Source organism: Neolamprologus brichardi, chromosome 7 (genome assembly GCF_056152115.1).
Source record: "Neolamprologus brichardi isolate AB-2024 chromosome 7, ASM5615211v1, whole genome shotgun sequence".
Lineage (NCBI taxonomy): Eukaryota > Metazoa > Chordata > Actinopteri > Cichliformes > Cichlidae > Neolamprologus > Neolamprologus brichardi.
Genome location: NC_142110.1, coordinates 4,052,548 through 4,072,220, shown reverse-complemented (window position 1 = coordinate 4,072,220; position 19,673 = coordinate 4,052,548). Strand labels below are relative to the sequence as shown.

General features: G+C 41.5%; 2 protein-coding genes across 4 annotated transcripts in view; one reads left to right on the top strand and one right to left on the bottom strand.

The window, feature by feature from the left end:
- The window catches only part of srgap1a (SLIT-ROBO Rho GTPase activating protein 1a), a 95,159-nt gene extending 83,964 nt beyond the window's left edge, over nucleotides 1–11,195 (top strand). For all 3 annotated transcript variants that reach the window (XM_087842882.1, XM_087842883.1, XM_087842884.1), the window contains exons 19-22: nucleotides 1,862–2,042; nucleotides 4,594–4,731; nucleotides 9,347–9,737; nucleotides 10,466–11,195. In XM_087842882.1, coding sequence (XP_087699008.1) covers nucleotides 1,862–2,042; nucleotides 4,594–4,731; nucleotides 9,347–9,737; nucleotides 10,466–10,873 — 1,118 coding nt within the window. In that variant the 3' untranslated portion in view covers nucleotides 10,874–11,195. The remainder of the gene's footprint in view (nucleotides 1–1,861; nucleotides 2,043–4,593; nucleotides 4,732–9,346; nucleotides 9,738–10,465) is intronic.
- Nucleotides 11,196–14,599: 3,404 nt separating this feature from the next.
- Nucleotides 14,600–18,093, bottom strand: cfap263 (cilia and flagella associated protein 263). The gene is made up of 9 exons (XM_087842885.1): nucleotides 18,001–18,093; nucleotides 17,526–17,661; nucleotides 16,976–17,137; nucleotides 16,735–16,884; nucleotides 16,304–16,414; nucleotides 16,006–16,104; nucleotides 15,811–15,918; nucleotides 15,584–15,739; nucleotides 14,600–15,494 (listed from the first exon to the last, which is right to left on the bottom strand). Exons 1-9 carry the CDS (start codon nucleotides 18,087–18,089, stop codon nucleotides 15,387–15,389), a joined length of 1,119 nt encoding a protein of 372 aa, XP_087699011.1. The 5' UTR covers nucleotides 18,090–18,093; the 3' UTR covers nucleotides 14,600–15,386.
- Nucleotides 18,094–19,673: the final 1,580 nt, after the last annotated feature.

Genomic DNA, 19,673 nt, shown 5'->3' with positions numbered 1-19,673 from the left:
ATGACTCATTGATTATGGCAGTTACAGGAATATACCAGGATGCCTTCAATGTCACGTGAACCTGCTGGCTGTATCGTACATGTTAAAGGGGAATGTATTGTTTTACTTTGCAGAGCGTAATCAGTTTTCCTATAAAGCGCCATGTTTCTTTTCTTTTTCCCCCCAAGTTCGCCGCAGTGTCTGCTGTTTATTTTGTAACAGCAAGAGCGTGCAATTATTAACATCATCATGATGATGTGCAGTGGGGGAAAAGAAGCCTCCTTTAGTGCCATTGATCCTAAAAACATATCAAACCAGGCTCCTGCTGCCCCATTTCTCTGTGGGAACACTGGTGTAAGCAACATCCACACCGACCGCGCTCCACTGGCGTGTGCAAGACATCTGACAGTTTCTATCTCTTGGACCACATGCCTCCAACTCTCATGGTTCAGCATTTCTTTAGCTCCAGTCTCAGCGTGGGAGGGTGTGTACATGTACGTGTGCAACCGAGTTCAGTCGGTTCTGAAAGATTCTCAGTTATAATTGCACGACATGACAAAGGGAATCCGTTACCCGCACTGAGATTTTGAGTTTGTAGCCTGCTGCTTCCAGCTTCAGTCACGTCCCTGCAGCGCTCGCATGCGTTTGCCTCGGATACACATTTACAGATCGCAGGATCAGCTTATTGACGTGACTGAAAGGGATGAAGAAAGTAGAGGAAGGAAGAGAATTCCCCTGCACTGTGCCGTCTGCTTTATTAACCACGTCCACTGTAGTGCAGTCCAATTAATTCAAACTGTAAATTCCTGCTTGTCACATTTCATTGGAGCCACGCCAAAAACTGACAACCCAGTGAAGCAAAGACAGTAGCAAGTTGAAGGTGGGAAACTCAACGAGAATACATGAGATAAAATAGGACACTGGAAGAAATGCAGAGCTCACGAGTCTTTCCACAATCAAGCCTATATTTTCTTTAGCACACGGGATTCTCATCTTGAAATTAATCTCCCACTCCTGAGAAAGATGCAGTATGTCACGATGAGTTGTCACAGCTGAGACAGGTTTCAGACGTTTACTCTGTTGCCTTCCTACCAGCGTATATATAGAGCCTGTGTTACGTCTGTCCAGGGACCCCCTGTCTGACTTGAAGCGAGAAAGTGAGCTGGCAGGAAAGCAGAGGTAGGAGCGAGGGAGGAATAAAGAAGCTATTTTTAGACTCGTGTTGCTGTAGTGCATACATATTGGCTCGGAGACTGTGCCTTTTTTTGAAAAGTAAAGTCAACTCTAGATGTTGTTCTCTTCAGATTGTATTCGGGGAACGCAAATAGTTACATGTGTACAAGTAAATTAAAATAAACTAATAATAATAATTGTTCAGTCGACCACTGGCTGGTGTTTTACGCAGTAACTTTTCACTGTTCACTGTTGTCAGTGATCCAGAGCTCTATTTGTACAATTATTGAGTAGTAATCACCCCAGTCTGATGATCCATACCGTGCCCCTGAGTCGCATAGATCTCCTCTCAAAAGCTTCTATACATGTCCTGCTAAAGCTCCTCAGGGCCCATAGTGGCTCTGGCCTGGTGTTGTAAAGCTGGGTTACTATTGACTGGAACTCAGCTTAGCTTACTCGCACTCCATGTGCAGTCGCATCAACTGCGTATTCACGTGTACAAACATGTCGGTGTTCGACTCCCTTGAATTGTAGCCAGCCTGTATTTGTAAGTGCATTTGTTTCCAAAATTAGATTTTTATTTCCCAAGTCGACGGCACTTTAATCGGTCGTTAGAAATGTCTGCACATGAAATAACAACCATCTGTACTTGATGACTTTGCCATATCTGACATGTACTTAACCTGACTAATCCTCTTTCTCTTGACAGAGGGCGAGCCTATTGAAGCCATCGCCAAGTTTGACTACGTCGGGCGCTCTTCTCGAGAGTTGTCTTTCAAGAAGGGCGCCTCCCTGCTGCTGTATCAACGGGCGTCTGAAGACTGGTGGGAGGGGAGGCACAATGGGATTGATGGCCTGGTGCCACACCAGTACATTGTAGTCCAAGACATGTGAGTGTCCTACGAATACAAATATAGAGCAATAAATGTCTTCTGTATTGAGCACAAACAAAAGATGTGCATCATGCACAGTGAATACTGACTAGTCAGTTGACCTCTAGCTAACCTCAAACTGTAGGCAGTTGTAAAGGAATAATCAGATGTTCATAATATATGTTATGTACTTTCTTCCCAAGAGATGGATGGGAACATTCAGGTTCAGGGGTGTGGGGGTTGGGCTGGAGCTTATCTGAGCTGTCATAGGGCGGGAGGCAGGCTGGACAGGAAGATTTATACCGTTTCCTATCTGTACAGTAAATATGATGCCAGCATCTTTTGAACTAAACCTAAGATGATGGAAAACATTTACTCGTTCCACAGCTGACAGTCCTCAAACCTTGAAAAATGCTCTAACAGAAGGTGATTATAAAGAACCACAGAAAGCAATACATTCATTTATAGATTTACCAGTGTGGGGATCCTTTGCAAAATGTAATTTTTATATATTTTTAATTGTACTGTGAGGTAGCGTGACATAAGCAGCATGGAAGGTGATAGGAAGACAGCATCTGCAGACTGTTCAAGTTTCTTTTAAGTGTTCTTTATTTTCTGGCGTTGCCTTTTAACAATTATTTCACAAAAACATAAGAACCTCTCAGTCAAAATCTCACCTGCTTTATATATAATTCTACTCACACCTGGATCTCATTAACCTCCACCATTGGGAAAACAGGGTAGACTAAATAACACAGTCTAGACAAAGAAACAGGAATAAAATCATTTTTCCTCTTAACAAACTCATTCACCCAACTAAACAGTTTGAAAAGTCAATCTCTTCACTTACTCTGACTCATGGTTTTATTTTAAATGAAATAAACAATTTTACACAAAAGAAACACCCCTTCATTTGGTTACACCCAATTGACATGATCAGTGACATCATATCCTATAAAATCAGGAAGTACTGGGGCGGCCATTCCCACATACCTGTTTTACACATAGGACCTGTTCAGAGGAACACACAATGGTAAGTATAACCAAACTACATAAACAAGTGAAAGATTCAAATCAATTAATGATGAAGTGACATTTAGCTTTAAGTACATTTGCACAGATGAAATGAATATAACCAATGCTACCACAAACAGACCCGGGATAGTATGTAGAGCCAAGGTTACATGTGCTGTGTTTACATTAAAGCATTATGATAGACTATAGGATAACAGAACACAGAATAACAATATACACAAGTGACAAATGGCAAATGACTTCTGTCCTAGCCACTTTGTCACATATACAATTAAATGGAATTCTGTAGGTGGAAGACGAAGGAGTAGTTTCTGACCTGTCCTCGCTTAATTATTATACCAAAGGCTGCTTAACTAGTGCCGGATCCACTTAGAGTCTGAGAGCTAAAGTCCTTAGCAAAATATCCCTGTGGGTTAAACAACACACTTGTCCTTGTTGACTTTGCTCCACAAAAAGGCTGCTAGGCCGTCAGGTTACTATAGGGTCACGCACAGGGGACCTTCGGGCTCATTTGTCTTGTCCTCCACTGTCATCCCTGCTCAGCTGTGGAGCTTTCTGCATCTCCAGGGTCCTTAACCAAGCCTTCTGTCACTGTCTCGTGCTCTCAGCACTAACAAGCATGCACTCTGCCATGGCGACTGTTGGTGCCTAATGGACTGAAGTCACTGTCTCGTTAGGACTGGAACAGAATCACTCCAATCACTTAGTAGCTGGCTGGCAAAACAGTCATTTGGAATGCCTTCACGCTCTTTCTGTTTTCCTCCTTCCCCTGCTGCTGTTGTCCCGTCAAAGGACCCCTATCAATAATTCACTAGGAGGGAGCACTGCTGATGGGGTGTCATCTTAGTTAATGAAAGAGCACAGAAATTTACAGCTGTACACGTTGTTCCCAAGGAAGTAACGTCCTGGTCTCTACTTAAAGCGAGCAGGCAGAGGAATGTAAGAGCGCAAGATTGCAATCTTCACTCGTCCTGTGAAAAATAAAATATACAGGGAGATGTTTCCCAAAGTGCTTTGGCACAAGATGTCACCTGTCAACATTTTGTTGGTAGCTGCCTCTGCTTTGGAGGAGTGCTCGTCTGTGCTGTGACCCTGTGCGTTCATGTGGATTTGCTAAATAAGTGACTGTGTTTGATGATGCCATCAGAGGCAACAGTGCAGCTCAGTAGGTCTGATTACTGCCACCTGACAGGCACCAACTGTACCGAGTATCCAGTGACACAGCTCGCTGAAACTCATGCAGCTGGTTTGTGTGTGAGTGTTTGTGCGTGTCGCCGACACAGCGCATCACCAGAATGCTGAGAGGTTCGGGACTATGACTCATCGGACTCCGTAGACCTTGTGGGGCGGGGGTGGGGGTGACACATGCTGACTCTCAGGAAACGGATGGAAAATACTGATACTGAAGAACTGAACAAACATAAAAGATTGACTGATTTGCTGATTTGTCCCTTTTTTTTTTTTTTTACTGTTGGTTTGTCTGTCACTTCTTGCTCTTTTCATGTCTCAATGTCACACTGTCTCTGTGTCCCAGAGATGACAACTTCTCAGACACTCTGAGTCAGAAGGCTGACAGCGAGGCCAGCAGTGGCCATGCTGGGGAGGATAAATGCTCAGGAAAAGACATCGGTTCACCCAATGACACCAGGATCTCTGAAGCCTTCATCACCAGGTGGGTATACTGCTGTAAAACAGTGCTAGCAATGTTGATGCTTTTTTGTTTGTTTGTTTTTTTACACAATTTCTGTCAACTACCTTAATTAGGGACCACAAAGATTTTGCAGTTCTGAATATCAAAAAGAACCCTCTGTATTTTAATTTGGATCATAGACGCTCTTCCCACGTTTTTAAAGAGGGATGTCAAAATTTGTTTTACATCCACATCCAGCCCACGTTGGTCTTATGTGGGACGCAAAATTAACAGTTATTTCAAGAGAAAGGAATCTGTCAGCACAACTCTTTTAGGGCTGCCACGATTAGTCGACTATCAAAATCGTCAACGAGTAATTTAATAGTCGACGCGTCGTTTGAAGCTTTGTAAGATCACAAAAGACGCAGGAATAAGTAGTAGGATTTAAGAGTGTAATAACGGACTGAAACAGAAGATGGCAGCACTGCATGTACAAGGATGCCAGCTGCCGTTAAACCCCGAAGAAGAAGCTGCGTCCCAGAATCCATAGCGCAGCCCAGCTCAGTTTCCAACAATGGCGGCAGCTAGTTAGTTTTAATATTACTCTTATTATTCTGTCTGGGTCACAAAATAAACGTTTAACATATTTTCAGGCGAGAATGTAGCTGTGTAAACCTCAAATATCTTTTCAGTTTATCAAGACACCACATATTTTCAAAAGCGCTCCGACGTTTTCGGAGACGTCTGTTACCCACTAGCTCGATAGCTAGCCGGGGGCTAGGCTCACTAGAGCCGTGAGAACACCGGACTCCCGGCAAATCGTTTTCAAACCCACCGCCGTCTTTCGCTACTCAGGTTAAACCTATATAAGTCACTTAGATAACTTAAAAATGTTATTGTTTGGTTTTTTCAGTATTTTATTTGTTCCTGAGTAAATCGGTTTGGCTGAGATTAAAGTTATAGTTTTTACACAGCTGAATAAACATCAAGCAGACAGCTGATTATCAGAAGTGTGAGATGCTCAAGAATTTACTCCGGTGTCCTGTTATATTTTAGATAGCAAGGAGTTTATTAAACTTCACCGAAACAATCTGCAAATTTCATTAAAATTTAATAAACTCTCATCTTGTCTTTATTTTTAGTTAGCACATACCTTAAACACTTAAAGCTGTAAGCTAATGATAGTTATATAAGAGCAGATGCTGCTGGTGCAATAAGCTGTACGTCCAATGGATGATGATCTGATTAGTCGACTAATGGCAAAAATAATCGGTGACTAGTCGACTATCAAAATAATCGTTTGTGGCAGCCCTAGACTCGTTGGGCTTAAAGTCTTTGGTGTGGCATTAATAGCCACGGGGCAGGTTTTTATCAGTAGGAAAAGCTGTAAAACTTATGAAAATTAAATTAAAAAGTCCAAAATTCTTGTTCTCCTTCACATTTTCCAAAGTCATCTTTGCTGGGCCAATTCTGGTCCCAGGCCTTATGTTTGACACCCTTGTTTCGCTGTAATTAGTTTACTTTTACCCTGTTAAATCACTGCAAATTATTCATAATGTTTCCATTTGACCTAAAACAGGGCAGTTGGAGACCATTAGTTTTACGGCAGCAGTAACAGTAACTCCTGAGTGTGCTGCCTTCCTCTGACGCTGTGTTTCCTAAACTCAACTCTTTGTCTAATTGCAAGCATCAGCCACATTGTTTTGTCCCAAGTTACCAGACAGTTCCCGTCAGAAAGTATTAGTATTAAACAACTATTTCAGTCATGCACATGGAGGATTGGCACACGCACACTGTGTAAGACACACACAAATCCAATCACACCTCAGTCTTTTTGGCAGTCTCTCTGCTGGTTGCGTGCCAGTATTTTGTCTCCTGCTTCTCTTTTCATTGGTGGAGGATAAGCGACCTTGAAATATCTCTTACTGGGTTTTGGCCAAACACATGCTATTTTATTCAGAGCCATACTCACTCCCTCTACTTCACTGTTGAAATGTTGATGATTCATGCTAGAGGCAATATTTACACCACTGCAGGTATTGGTATGCAGCTGCACATATCTGAATGAATCATCCTTTTAACATCAGCCTTAATAAGCGTCCTCATAGTCCTTAAACTAGAATCTGTCACACTCTTCCTGTCACTGGCTCGCAGGTGATCCCCACCTCTCTCCTCTTTCTTCTACCCTCCACCCTCCCCCTGCTCGCTATCTACTTTTCCATTCAAACAGCGAGTTTTGAATCATTTATACCACTGGATATTTTTATACTTTGGATATTTTCCCCTCTTGGTGGTCTCAGTCAATAACACGCTCACCAGACAGACTTCTATGGTAATCACAGTAAGCATTAGTAAACAAGACAGCTGTGTTAGAGCCTCTTTTAGTGGAGAAGAAGCATGTTGATGTGACCAGAACAATTCCTTCACTCGGCCTGTTTTTCAGTGTTAATGAAGAGGGGCGTGTACAGCGTCTTGTGATTTATGTTACGTTATTAGTCGAAGCCATAATAAGCAAAGGGTGAGCTGTCAATGCGGTGACAGCTTGCAGAGTAAGTTGCGGTGCCTGTTGTAGTACATGCTGTCCCAGAGGAAGATTAGGGATATACATGCTGACTGCTCCACCTGCAGTTTATAAGCAGGTACTGCAGTTGTTTTGCTATTCAAGAAATGTCAGCGCAGTCAAGGAAAAAAATGTTGTTTCCTCACCAGACACCGTGTCTGCACCACTCCACCGCTGGCTCTCTATTATTTAGTGTGTGAGCTTTCAACAGCAGCCATCGGTGCAGTCATATGTTTTTATTATGCGCATGAATTTATAAATTTACATTCAGATGTGTGTGGGTTTCAGAGTGTTACATAATCAAAGGTCTGTTTGGATTTACCTGATACTCTGGCGTTGCAGGTAGAGCTCACATTATATTCACCACCTTCTCGTCCATCCTCATTACTGCTTTTTGTTTATCACAGTAATAAAACTGCCTGGAAATGTTAATGATGATGTCTGAGAGCTCGTTCATGGGGCTGATGTAAACTCTCTACTTGAAGCCGTTTGTTTCGGAGAAACAACCGAGGAAGAGTTATTACTGAAGATGATTAACTCTAATAACTGACCTGACCTACGTTAGATTCCAGATACTGTATTACTAATTTAATCTTTTAAGTTGTCACTATTTCCATAAATGTAACAAGTGATAATAAAATTAGACACTGCGCTGCTTGACTGTAAGTGATGAGCTGCTTTGATTGATCGTTACAGCCCTCGACTCTGTTGTTGTTGTCATACTTGTTGGAGCAATACAAAGGAGGATGCGCTCCACTGCTGGTCTTTTATGGAGTAACACAAATGCTTCAGTGAAGCTGATGTTGGCGTGGAGCAGTCTGTGAATGTAAAGGGATTTATGTGTGATAGAAGTGCATTCATACTCAGCTCCGTCTCCGTGTTTTAACTGTGATAAAGCAGCATCAGCGTCCCCTGGAGGAGTCTGTTTTGATCCTCTGATGAACAACAGACCTCACCCCTCTGGTTGACAGATCCATTCTACCTGCTCTCCAGAATAACCTTAACCGATGCTCGACATCAAGGTTTCCCTCAAAAAGCTAATATGCCCCATCTAATTCTGTTTTTAGAAGCTTTAACCCTTTAAAGCCGGTCAGAGCAGCACGCTCTGTTTTGCGTAACTATTTTTAAATCCCGGTAGCTCTGCAACCACGTGAGCTAGCGCAATAATTTTTTTTGCATATGAAACCGGAGGAGTTGTACTTACATCTTATGCCATCAGCTTGTCCTCGGTCACAGTTTCCTTCCACATATAGTTTTGCAAAAACTGCATAAAAAGCACTTGCAGCAATAAAAACATAATATTCCAGAAACAGGCTTTGCCGATCCGATCAGCTGTTCATAACACTTCCTACATTGGATTAGACGTCAGCGCAACCTATCGCATGTCCTCCATGACCTGCCCGAAACCGGAAGTGACGTCATTTTCGCGGAAATGTAGTTTTTTACCGTCCGGGCCTCAATGAGCCTATACTGGTGTTTTTAAAAGTTATCTTTGACTTTATGACTTTCTGTGTCGTTTCTGGGATGCTTAGGACTCATATTGCACTGCTGGAAATAGTTTATTTTGATACACATGCTGCTTTTTTGCAAATTTGCATTATAATATTTATTTTTGTTTTTCCTGCAGTATATAAAAATTGGTGTATTTCAAAAATAAAACTATGAAGGCACTCAAAATAAATTTCCTGTGGTGGGAAACTATTTTGTGCAACTTTTTTGTATTTACAGTTTTGAGGGATAAGCCTCTGAAATTTCTCTAACTAGAAATATATGTTAAAAAAACAAAAACGATTTTTTTTTTTTTGTAGTTTATTGCACTTTTTTGCAATTTATGTAATCACTATGCACTTAATGCAGACATATTATTAAAATCTAGGCTGTAATGGTTGTATTGATGTATAGCAACTTGAAATGCTCCCAAAAATGGCTCCACAGCATGTAAAAATATAATATAAGCTCTGGCGGACTTGGTTCTATGGTAGGTCTTAAAGGGTTAAACTACTAATAAATCACAGCTAATGTGATGACGTAGTGGTGAGGAAAACTGCTTTTTTAATGCTTGCCTATTGTTTCCTCTTCCCTGCACTTATATTGCAGCAGACACAGGAAAAGATCAGAGCCACCGTCTCGACGGCCACCTGCCCGTCCCAGTGATGTCCACTGCATGGTGCATACCTCCCAGCAGAGTCATAGTGGACATGGCGGGACTCCAGAGATGGGCTCACCAGTTCTAGGCCACTTCAGCCCACGGGACATGCTGCGAAGTCGCAATCACATTGCCATAGACAGCCCCGAGCGACGGCGCCGCGCTGGCCACAGCAGTCTGACGAATATCAGTCGTCACGAGTCCCTGAAGAAGATGGAGAGCCCACCGATCCGACGTTCCACGTCCTCGGGCCAGTACACGGGCTTTACCGACGCCCATCACCACCACCACCACCATCACCACCACGGCGGCAAGCCCCTGGATCCGGAGACCATCGCACAGGTCAGCGCGGGACGAGCGGCGACCCGACCGCAGCTCCCTCCACCATCAAAGCCCTGCCCTGCCCTGTAAAAACATAGTCAGTCCCAGTCTTCTGCTTCCTCTGGCTGCAACCCTGTGCTAAAGCAACGCAAAAGACTAGCTTCACAGGCAGACGGCAGGGATCACAGTATACTCCTACGTACAATATTCCTATAAATTTAGATTTTTTTGGAAAATGCCAAATATTCCAAAGTCTGATCTTGAATTTTGTCTTCATTCTAATATGGCTTCTGTCATATAAGATTATATAATAGTGGAGCCATAGTCTTTTTATAGGCTGTCATTTAGAAAGCAGAGGGTTACAGAGAGCACCTTAAACTGTGCTGGGCTGTCGGTCTGCCTACTGGGAGCATGCTAAGATGAACATGTCATCTCTGCATCTCATTTGCAATCCAGAGCCATTAACATGGTGAGGGAGAAGAGCCAGTATTAAGTAATATTGTCTACTAACTTTGCATGTATGCTGCATGCTTGGTGTTTTCTTAAAAAATCTCTCCTTGTGCTCTTCTTTTATATTCTGTCTGTGTTCTCCATGTTTTTGCATGTTTATGGTCTTTTTCACTCTTAATTCCTCCGTCCAATCTTGCCTTCTTGTTTTTTCTCTCTTTTTTTCATCTTAACCCTCCTGCTCGTGTCTTGCCTATGTCATTATCATCCTCTCTCACGCACATTTTTCTCCTCTCCTGCAGGACATAGAGGAAACTATGAACACTGCTCTGAACGAGCTGCGAGAGCTGGAGCGGCAGAGCTCAGCCAAGCACGCCCCCGACGTGGTGTTGGACACCCTGGAGCAGCGGCAGACTTCCGGCAGCAGCGGCGGAGGTCCGACACCGGCCAGCTCCAGCGAGTCCCTCAGCCCCATCCACGGCGTCATGCTGAGGTCAACTGCCAACACTGAGCCGCCCGCCCGCCGCAGCACCAGCTCCTCCAATGATTCTGTGAGCACGTTCAAGCCCGTGGTAGCACCACGCATGGGGGTGCAGCTCAAACCCCCCGCTTTGAGGCCCAAGCCCATGGTCTTACCAAAATCAAATCAGGCCCCTCAGCCTCCTGCTAATTCTTCTCAGGACCCTCTGGATAAGTCCTGCACCATGTAACCTCCAGGGCGGGAATCGGGGAATGTAAATCAAAAACTCTCAATCTAGTTCCCAAGAGACTGTGAAACCAGCGTTTACAGTTCTCAGAGAGAGTACAAGTAATATCTAAGAGTGTGTAAAATACTTGGCCCTGGATTGGAGACATTTCTTTTTGATGGTTTGAATCTGAAAACAAGAATTTAAAGAGGATTAGGTCTGAGTTATTGATGTAGGAGTTGTAGTGAAGACAGATTTGTCAGCCAGATATGTCTGTTGTCTCAGATTTGTGTTAATATGTTTAGGTAATATTCATATTAAATAACAGATATCTTTAAAAAAAGAATTTAAAAACAACAAATCACAAAGGCTTCCGGAAAGTTTTAGAAAATGTACACATTAGTTTAGTTTACAGATGATAATGAACTGTAACTCTGAACAACATATGGTGCATGCAGTTCTTGAACCTGTGGTGAAAGCTGTAGTGACCACAGGGGGAGGAACTCGATTTTTCTTTCCCTTTTATCTAGAATGGCCTTCGGAGGTGTTGCGAACCAGTACGTAGCTCATACATCAGATGTTCGTTAATAGAAAAGGTGCTGTGACTTGCTGGGCAGAAAGAGTTTTAAGGAGCTAAAAGAGCCCTTTACAGATGATTTATTAACGGTACTCTGTTAATAAATGAATAGTATGCTTTTTCCACTCGCATGTAAACTGCAGCTTTCTTCAGCAAAGCATGCCATCTGCTGTGTTTCGTTAAGTACAAAGATCACCTCTGTGCTGGCTTCACTCAGATTTATTTAAGCATATTGCCTGGAATGACAGATGATGATTGGATAAAACCACTATTGCTTTATGACTTTTACGTCTGAACATTTTGATGCGTTCATAAATTCCTGCAATCTTATCTTAGATTGTGGGAAGATATGTGTTTGCTTTTGCATCTGTGTAACCTTTAGGGAGAAAATGATGATGAAAAATATGTTGTTACACTGCGTGGACTACATGCCATAGCTTCCTATTATGCCTTGTTTGGCTTTATTTACCCAAAGACATGAGTTATAAGTCAAAACACGGATACTGATCCTTCATGTTTAGACTCAAGGTGGCGCCCTGTGGTTGTGCTGCCAGTAGCCATGGACCTGATGACTGTTAGTTGTAAAAGCCTCCTCATACGTCCCCCCTGCTTCCTGTGCTTCTCTTTGCGAAGGTGTTTGAAAACAGCAGCTTGCTTTGAGTCCTCTAGTCTGTTTTATATTTGGGAAAGAATGTCAATAATGTTTGCGTACTGCTCTCAGACTGACGTCGAAGCTCTTTTCGCGCATTTACCGATTTGTGTGGATGATACTTAGAAGTGCATGAAAAGAAATGGGCTACGTGGGTCAGTCAGCTCCTATATAATGATTTCAAAATGCAATAGCCTCATAAAATTGTATGTGCCACACTTCCAGTTTTGTGGCTGCACCCCTGTTTTTGTTTTTTAACCTCTGTACTGTAGAAATAACAGAGCCGGGTGCATGTCATCGGAGCGTTTGGCTAGCATAGTTACATATAGAAAAGAGTTTGGTAGTTAGGTTGCAGTGCATAAGCAATGCTCTCTAACAGCAGGTTTACACTATCTTTGACTTGACAAATATTATATGTATAAATAATTAAAGGTTAATTAATTTCTGAATTACTAACTTTCATTATTTTTGTAATCTTCTTTTTGTTATATTTGTTGTGTTTCTGGGTAGAAATCACTTAGAAGATATGATGTAGAATAAATATCCAGAGATACAGGTGTCCCACCTATAGTGTGAAGCCAGTTGTGTATATAAAAAAATGTGTTTTTGTCACTATGTAACATCAGCAACAGTAGGACTCGAGTTATGCCGTCTGTAGGCTTTAAGCTACTCTGTGGTGTTATGTACATCTGTATTCTGTGAAAGTGCCTTTGGAAATGTTTTAGAGGAACTTCAGACACTCTGCCCGGATATTAGATGCCGTGTTTTTGAGAAAATGCAGTGCAGGATGATGAAGTGTGTAAGAAATGATGCCATTTTCCTAACAGTTATATGGCAGAATTGATCATAAATAAACAGCTTACTCAATGTGACATTGCACTTTTATGTATATAACTGTATATATGGCATGTAATATCATAACGTTTAGAGTTCATTCAAGGATTTCTTTCTAATAAAGGAAATAGTTTGTCGACCTTGTGTGTTTTTGTTTGTTTTATTGAGGAACTTTAACTGCAATTTATTCACTAGATTGACTACACTTGTGTAGATGAAATTTTAGTGCCCCTAAAAGACGTTTGAGCCATCCATCCATTCGCTTCCGCTTATCCTTTTCAGGGTCGCGGGGGGCGCTGGAGCCTATCCCAGCTGTCATAGGGCGAGAGGCGGGGTACACCCTGGACAGGTCGCCAGTCTGTCGCAGGGCCAACACACAGGGACAGACAACCATTCACGCTCACATTCACACCTAGTGGCAATTTGGATTATCCAATTAACCTATCCCCACAAGCTGCATGTCTTTGGACAGTGGGAGGAAGCCGGAGTACCCGGAGGGAACCCACGCAAACACGGGGAGAACATGCAAACTCCACACAGAAAGACCCCGGCCTGATGATGGAATTGAACTCAGGACCTTCTTGCTGTGAGGCAACAGTGCTAACCACTGTGCCACCGTGCTGCCACGTTTGAGCCAGAACAGTAAAATTACCAGTTTTGCAAAGAATAACAAACACTGTCAAGAATAATAAAAAATTGTGAAAGCTTTCATTAAATTAGAAAACACAGACTCATTACCTTCACTGTATGGGGACAAGGACCAGCTTAGTGTCATCTGTTTCCCACAGAGCCTCTTTCTCAGCCAGTGTGTGTCTATTCTTTATGTTCTGTTTGGATAGCAGAAAAGTACAGTTTCAAGATTGTAGTCATTCAGATTTGCAACAGTCAAAAAGAGAGTAGATGATTGGTAAATAGATCGATGCTTTAATTGCACACTCAAAATGCATTTTTACTACAAACCTCATTCACCCAATCTCGCATACATTCATAAAAGTGCTTTTTTCTAAACCTACGCACACTGTCTAACATTCGTGCACACTCTGTTAGATGCATTGGGACAACAGCATCTTGCGCAAGGTTACTTCAATGTGCAGACTACAAGAGCAAGGGATCAAACCTCTAATCTTGCAGCTAGTAAACGACCTGCACTACCTTCTGAGCAACAGATGGTCCAAATAAGATGAGAGTACAGAAACTTGTGAGAGCACAACGAAAGGCCACACAAACAAACTGAGTAGTTAGCACATTTCCTCACAGCAAGAGTCCCGAGTCCTTGTTGTGAACACCGGCCAGGGCAGGGCCCTGATGTGTGGAGTTGCCTTTGTTTATTCCAGAAGTTCCCGTTTCTTCCTGCCGTGACATGATCAGTTCATTCTCCTGTCATTGTGCCATTTAACACAGCTGCAGATGGTCCTCGGCACCACGCTGCATTACAGAACAAGTTTCCCTTTTGTGTCAATAACAGCTGTCTTAATCTTAAATGAATGAGTCACATTTGCATAAATAAAGAAAGGAAAAGCAATAACGCAACGTGTTTTTAATTTAAGTAACTGTCAGGGACACAGATATGATGATGATGAAAGCCAGTGTTTTTACATTTAACAAAAAGCATTAGACGATTGCAAACAATAATTGTGGTAGGACTCGACTTAAGCGGTCAAAGAAGTGCAGGAGACTGATGCTGTCCAGTGTAGCAAGTGATTTATTCACCATTTTGTGACCCAAACAATATTTACAAAGAAACAAATAAGAAACTCAACTCTATAATTAACTCAGTTCAAACAAACATAACTGAACTTAAATCAATGGAAATTAAGGTCAAACTGCACACAGCTACACTGACCTGAACCTTTCTTCTGAAACACCTGAGTTCTTCTGCTTAAATCGTCCACTTAACCAAACAATCCTCTGGACTATTCCATTCAGTAGGTAGATAAGATGACCATGATTATATTCAAACCTCTACTACTCCTCTTTACTGGCAACATGAACTCTGTGGTGTAATCAATACATATTACAACAATAAATCTACTTCTTCATAAACCCTCTAAAATCAATTTTATTAAATTATAAGAGTTCTTCCCCTTCTGCACTTGGTCTCTTCCTGTGACTTCCGATGAACCCAGAAGCTATAAAGCAGGAAGTAAAACTACATTTCCTCCTTTTGTTTCTGGAAGACAGGTAGGTAAGTTCTAAACAATACAAATTAACAGTTGAAATAAAGAACATGTTAACTTAACAAATTATTATATAATCTGTAAAAGTGCAAAACATAAACAAACCCGGGATAGTAGTTGTTTGCCTATTGCAGATTACATGTGAAATATGGTTAAATCAAAACAAGAATGTTAATTAAGAATATAGACAAATGGTCTTCTCACCCACTTTGTCACAATAATAAACAAAGCAGACACGGAACGATTGATGGAAAGTTTTCTTGTTGTCATCAAATCAGTCATTTGGGAAACTTCTTTTTTCTACATGTTATGTGCTGCTATGTGTGGGAGTTTTATTGGGATTTGGTGTTCCCCGGAGCTAGTTCCAACCTGTTTGTTCCACTCTTTAGTGTGGGTCTTGAAGGCCATCTAGTTAAAACAGAGATTATGTTGTTTTTAATACTATAGCACAACAGTTTTATTGTTATTGAGGAGACTAAATAAAAATAACATTTTACCTCAGCGATCCCAACCTTTCTCTCCCAAGTGTGAATGCTCTGCTTAAGCTTCTTGTATTTGTCTTTGACATGCATGTACTCGGTGATATCAGGAGCCTGATAATCTCTGAGCTGCCGTCTGAGTTTGTGGTTAAAGGCTTCAGCCGCTGAATGCTCCTGAGGAGAGAAAGATCAGGTATTAAAATTGGGGGTTTTAGATTCTTGAAGCTTTACTAATTTCGACAAACCTTCTCAGCATGCTCTAACTCCTCCTCTATTTTTGCCAGCATCTGCCTCACTTTGGCGATGTCATTGCTCAGCTCTGCCGACATTAATGTCACACTCTGCAGCTTTTCCTGCTCATACAGATACGACAGATGAGCTTGAAGGTTATACTGGAAATAACGCCGAGAACACCATCGGACAAATTTCCAGCGAGTTACCTTGTGTGAGCTGAGAACACGCTGAACCTTCAAACTGTTGATCTGAAGTTCATCCAGGTTTTTGTCAGGTCTTGGCTCGTCATACTCCTGAAAAAATTCCTAGATGCAAAACACAGAACTTTGCATTTACACACTAGCAAAACGAGCAAGTATATAAATGGTTACAAACATGTGAGACATTGACAAACTCTGGCAGCAGAAAGCAGACTGTACATTGATTTTCTGTCCTCTCGTGTAACAGTCTAACCTACAACATACACAGTCTCTTGACAGCAACACATTTGCTTTCATTCTCTACCTCATACTCAGCTTTCCCCATCTCTTTTTTCTGCTGCAGCTGTTGCAGGAGCTTCTTCTCGTGGAGCTTTAGTGCCTGATTCTTTACATTTAAGGTCTCCAGCTGGGTGACCTGTACATACGTTTGAACAGAACAAATGAGGTGAAAGGGAGGTTATAAACAGGACTGAAGAAAGCGGATAACTAACAAAGGTGAATAAAAGTTCTTTACGCTGCTTGCTTCAATCTTTAGAAGCTAACCCATCTTAATAATCTTAGTAATTTTATTGACTTTATATAAAATACTTGGGTAAAATTAATAATATGACTTTAAAAGGGTAAAAAGCCTCTGGCCTTTGGAAATGTGCATACCTCTAACCTGGAACAATCTACTCAAATACTGCTGTGCACATGTTGATGTCACTGTTTTGTTAAAAAGACAAGTTTTGTTACCTTTAACTTGTCTTCGATGTACTGGAGCACCTTCTCTGGCTCTTTCATTTCTAGCGTGTTGTCCTTCGTAGGTTTGATCAGTCTACGCTCAAAATCCTTCTTGGCCTTCCTGATATCAGCCAGACGTAATTCTGCTTCCTTCATAGAGGCCTGAAAAGACGAGTATGATTCATGAATAAATGTACCTGAGGTCAGTGTTTTTATATATTGTGTTTTATTTTTTGCGTGTGTGTGTTGTAACCTTGTAGTTGTCCTTGTTTTTTTCAGATTTCAGTTTGAGTTTCTCCCGGTCCTGTTGTGTTTCTCTTACTTCTCTCTGTGCTACGCACAGTTTTTGTTCTAAAGTGAGCGGCTGAAAACGGTCCGATATGTTGGACCTGGACTTTCGCCTCCATACAACGCCCTGAAGGCACAAAAACTCATAATAGTATCCTATCATGTTTTGTTCAAGAAAGAGAATGCAAATGTTTTCAGTCAAACATTTATTGGCTGGAAAGAGGGTGCATAGGATGCAATAAGATCTGCTTTATTTTTGGCTTGTCTCAAACAGTAAATAAATTGACATTACCTAAAACTATAAAAACATTACACTGCAGCTGGGACAGCCATAAAAAGGACTTTGTTCTTCAGTGTCTATCTAATTCACAAGTTCTGACAAATAAAGTGTGCTGTGTGTAGATATGTGTTGAGTGTGAAGCATTAATCTGCAGTCTTTACTTTTAGGAAGAGACCTATAATGGCAAGTAAGGATTTGCATTCAAGGTTATTTAATAAACCTTTATGTAACTTACCCCAGCCCCCAGCTTCAAGCTTCGTGTTGCCCCGGCACCCTCTCCCCCAGCCTGGGATAGTAGGTCTTGTGGATCCAGGCGGCAAATGAAGCTTTCAAACATGTCATTCTCTGCCAGGAGGGCCGCATTGGAATGCCTCGGGGAAGAATGAATAAGAAAAGCAAGCAAAATAAATAAAAAAAATTTAAAAATTCACTTAAAAATGCTCGGAGAAGTAACCGCTTACTTTAAGAAAAATTAATTCGAAAAAACATTATGTAGAGGGTGGAACGGCTCACCCTGTACCTTTCTAGCTAATGGTTAATAGACGAAAAGTTGTATTTTAGTAACATTTAACTGAAATTACTGACCATTAGCAGAGCATTAGCAAGTAACTTTGGTGGGTTATACGGAATAAGTTAAATAAAGTCAGTTGTAGGGTTACAGCCGATAGGACGGAGTTATTTTTAGTTTAATAAATATGAACTGTCATTACTTTAGTTCTTCGATCCGTTTGTAAATGAGTTTCTTCTGTTCTTGCGTGACCTCGCCATTTTCCTCGATCAAGGAAAGCTCGTCCTCCATGGTTGCTAAGGTACGCTGAACCTCTGGTTTCTATGGCCTAGTGTTGCATTCACGCACTTCTGGAAACTTTTTACTCAGTAAGTTTTGCAATGAGAGTAAAAGAGTTTAAAACATGCTCTCGCCTTCTTGAGGATATATATTAGGTTTTTTGTTTATAATAATAATAACACATTTTATTTGAAAGCGCCTTTCAAAACACTCGCTGTACACAGTAGAATAAAAACAACATAAAAGCAAGAAGTTTTGTTTGTTTGTGTAACCGAGCAGTAATGTGTTGAATAAAATGTCAAAGAAATAAATGTATGATTTATTTATTCCATGAGTTAAACATACATTTCCCCATTTATTCCCAGACAGGACTTACAAAACATTTTACTACTGGGGTGTCCAACTCCAGTCCTCGAGAGCTACTGTCCTGCAGCTTTTACATGCATCCTCACTCCAACACAGTTGAATCAAATGATTGAATTACCTCTTCAGTATGCCATCAAATTTGGCAAAGGCCTAAAAACAAGCCATTCATTTGATTGAGGTGTGTCGGAACAAGGATGAGTCTAAAAGCTGAAGGACGATAGCTCTCGAGGACTGGAGTTGGACACCCCCGTTTTACTAATACTGGGATATCCCAGCTGCACATAAGACCATCAAACCAAAGGTGCGAATCAATGACTCTACAGCAGGGGTGTCGAACTCCAGGCCTCGACGGCCAGTGTCCTGCAGATTTTAGGTGTGTCCTTGATCAGACACAGCTGATTTAAATGGCTAAATGACCTCCTCAACATGACTTGAAGTTCTCCAGAGGCCTGCTAATGAACTAATCAACCTAACCCTGACCCGGGATGATACCTAAAACCTGCAGGACACCGCCCCTCGACACCCCTGCAGTCACTGGTGCTAACAAATAACACTAAAAACCGTTACACCCAGTTTTAGACACTGCAATTTACCTGTGGCCACGCACTGCAAACAATTCGGGTCTCAGCGCTATGCATGACCTGCAACAGAATAGAATAGAATAATCCTTTAATTGTCCCACAAGGGGGAAATTTGGTTGTAACAGCAGCCAAAAAGACAAATATACAAACAAACAGTACACAGGACACGGAACAGAAACATACACAATTTTTCTTACATATTTACATTAAGGACAATGGTTACTATAAACAGAGAGTACTGTACAGTTATTAAATTAAATAAAAATAATTACAGGTAAGAGGCAAACCAGGTTGCAGTGCGAATTGGTTAATTAACTAACTTATTGCAGTTACAACATTGATGTAAACATCTGTGTTTGTTGGGAGCAGTTCAGATTGTACAGTCTGACAGCTGCAGGGAGGAAGGACCTGCGGAAACGTTCCTGGGTTTGTAAAGGGAAGTGGCACAATCAAATAAACGAAAAAACAAGAAGAGAGGTTAGTCCGCCTTTACAAGACTCACTCTCAATCATTCATAACAGCCTTTGCGGCTGGACGGGCTAGCCAAAACCAAATTACAAATCAACCAAAAGAATAAAAAAGGACAGCAGAGGTGCAGTCGATCTACAACTTGATTGATTAAAACTTTATTTACTAAATTACCCACTCG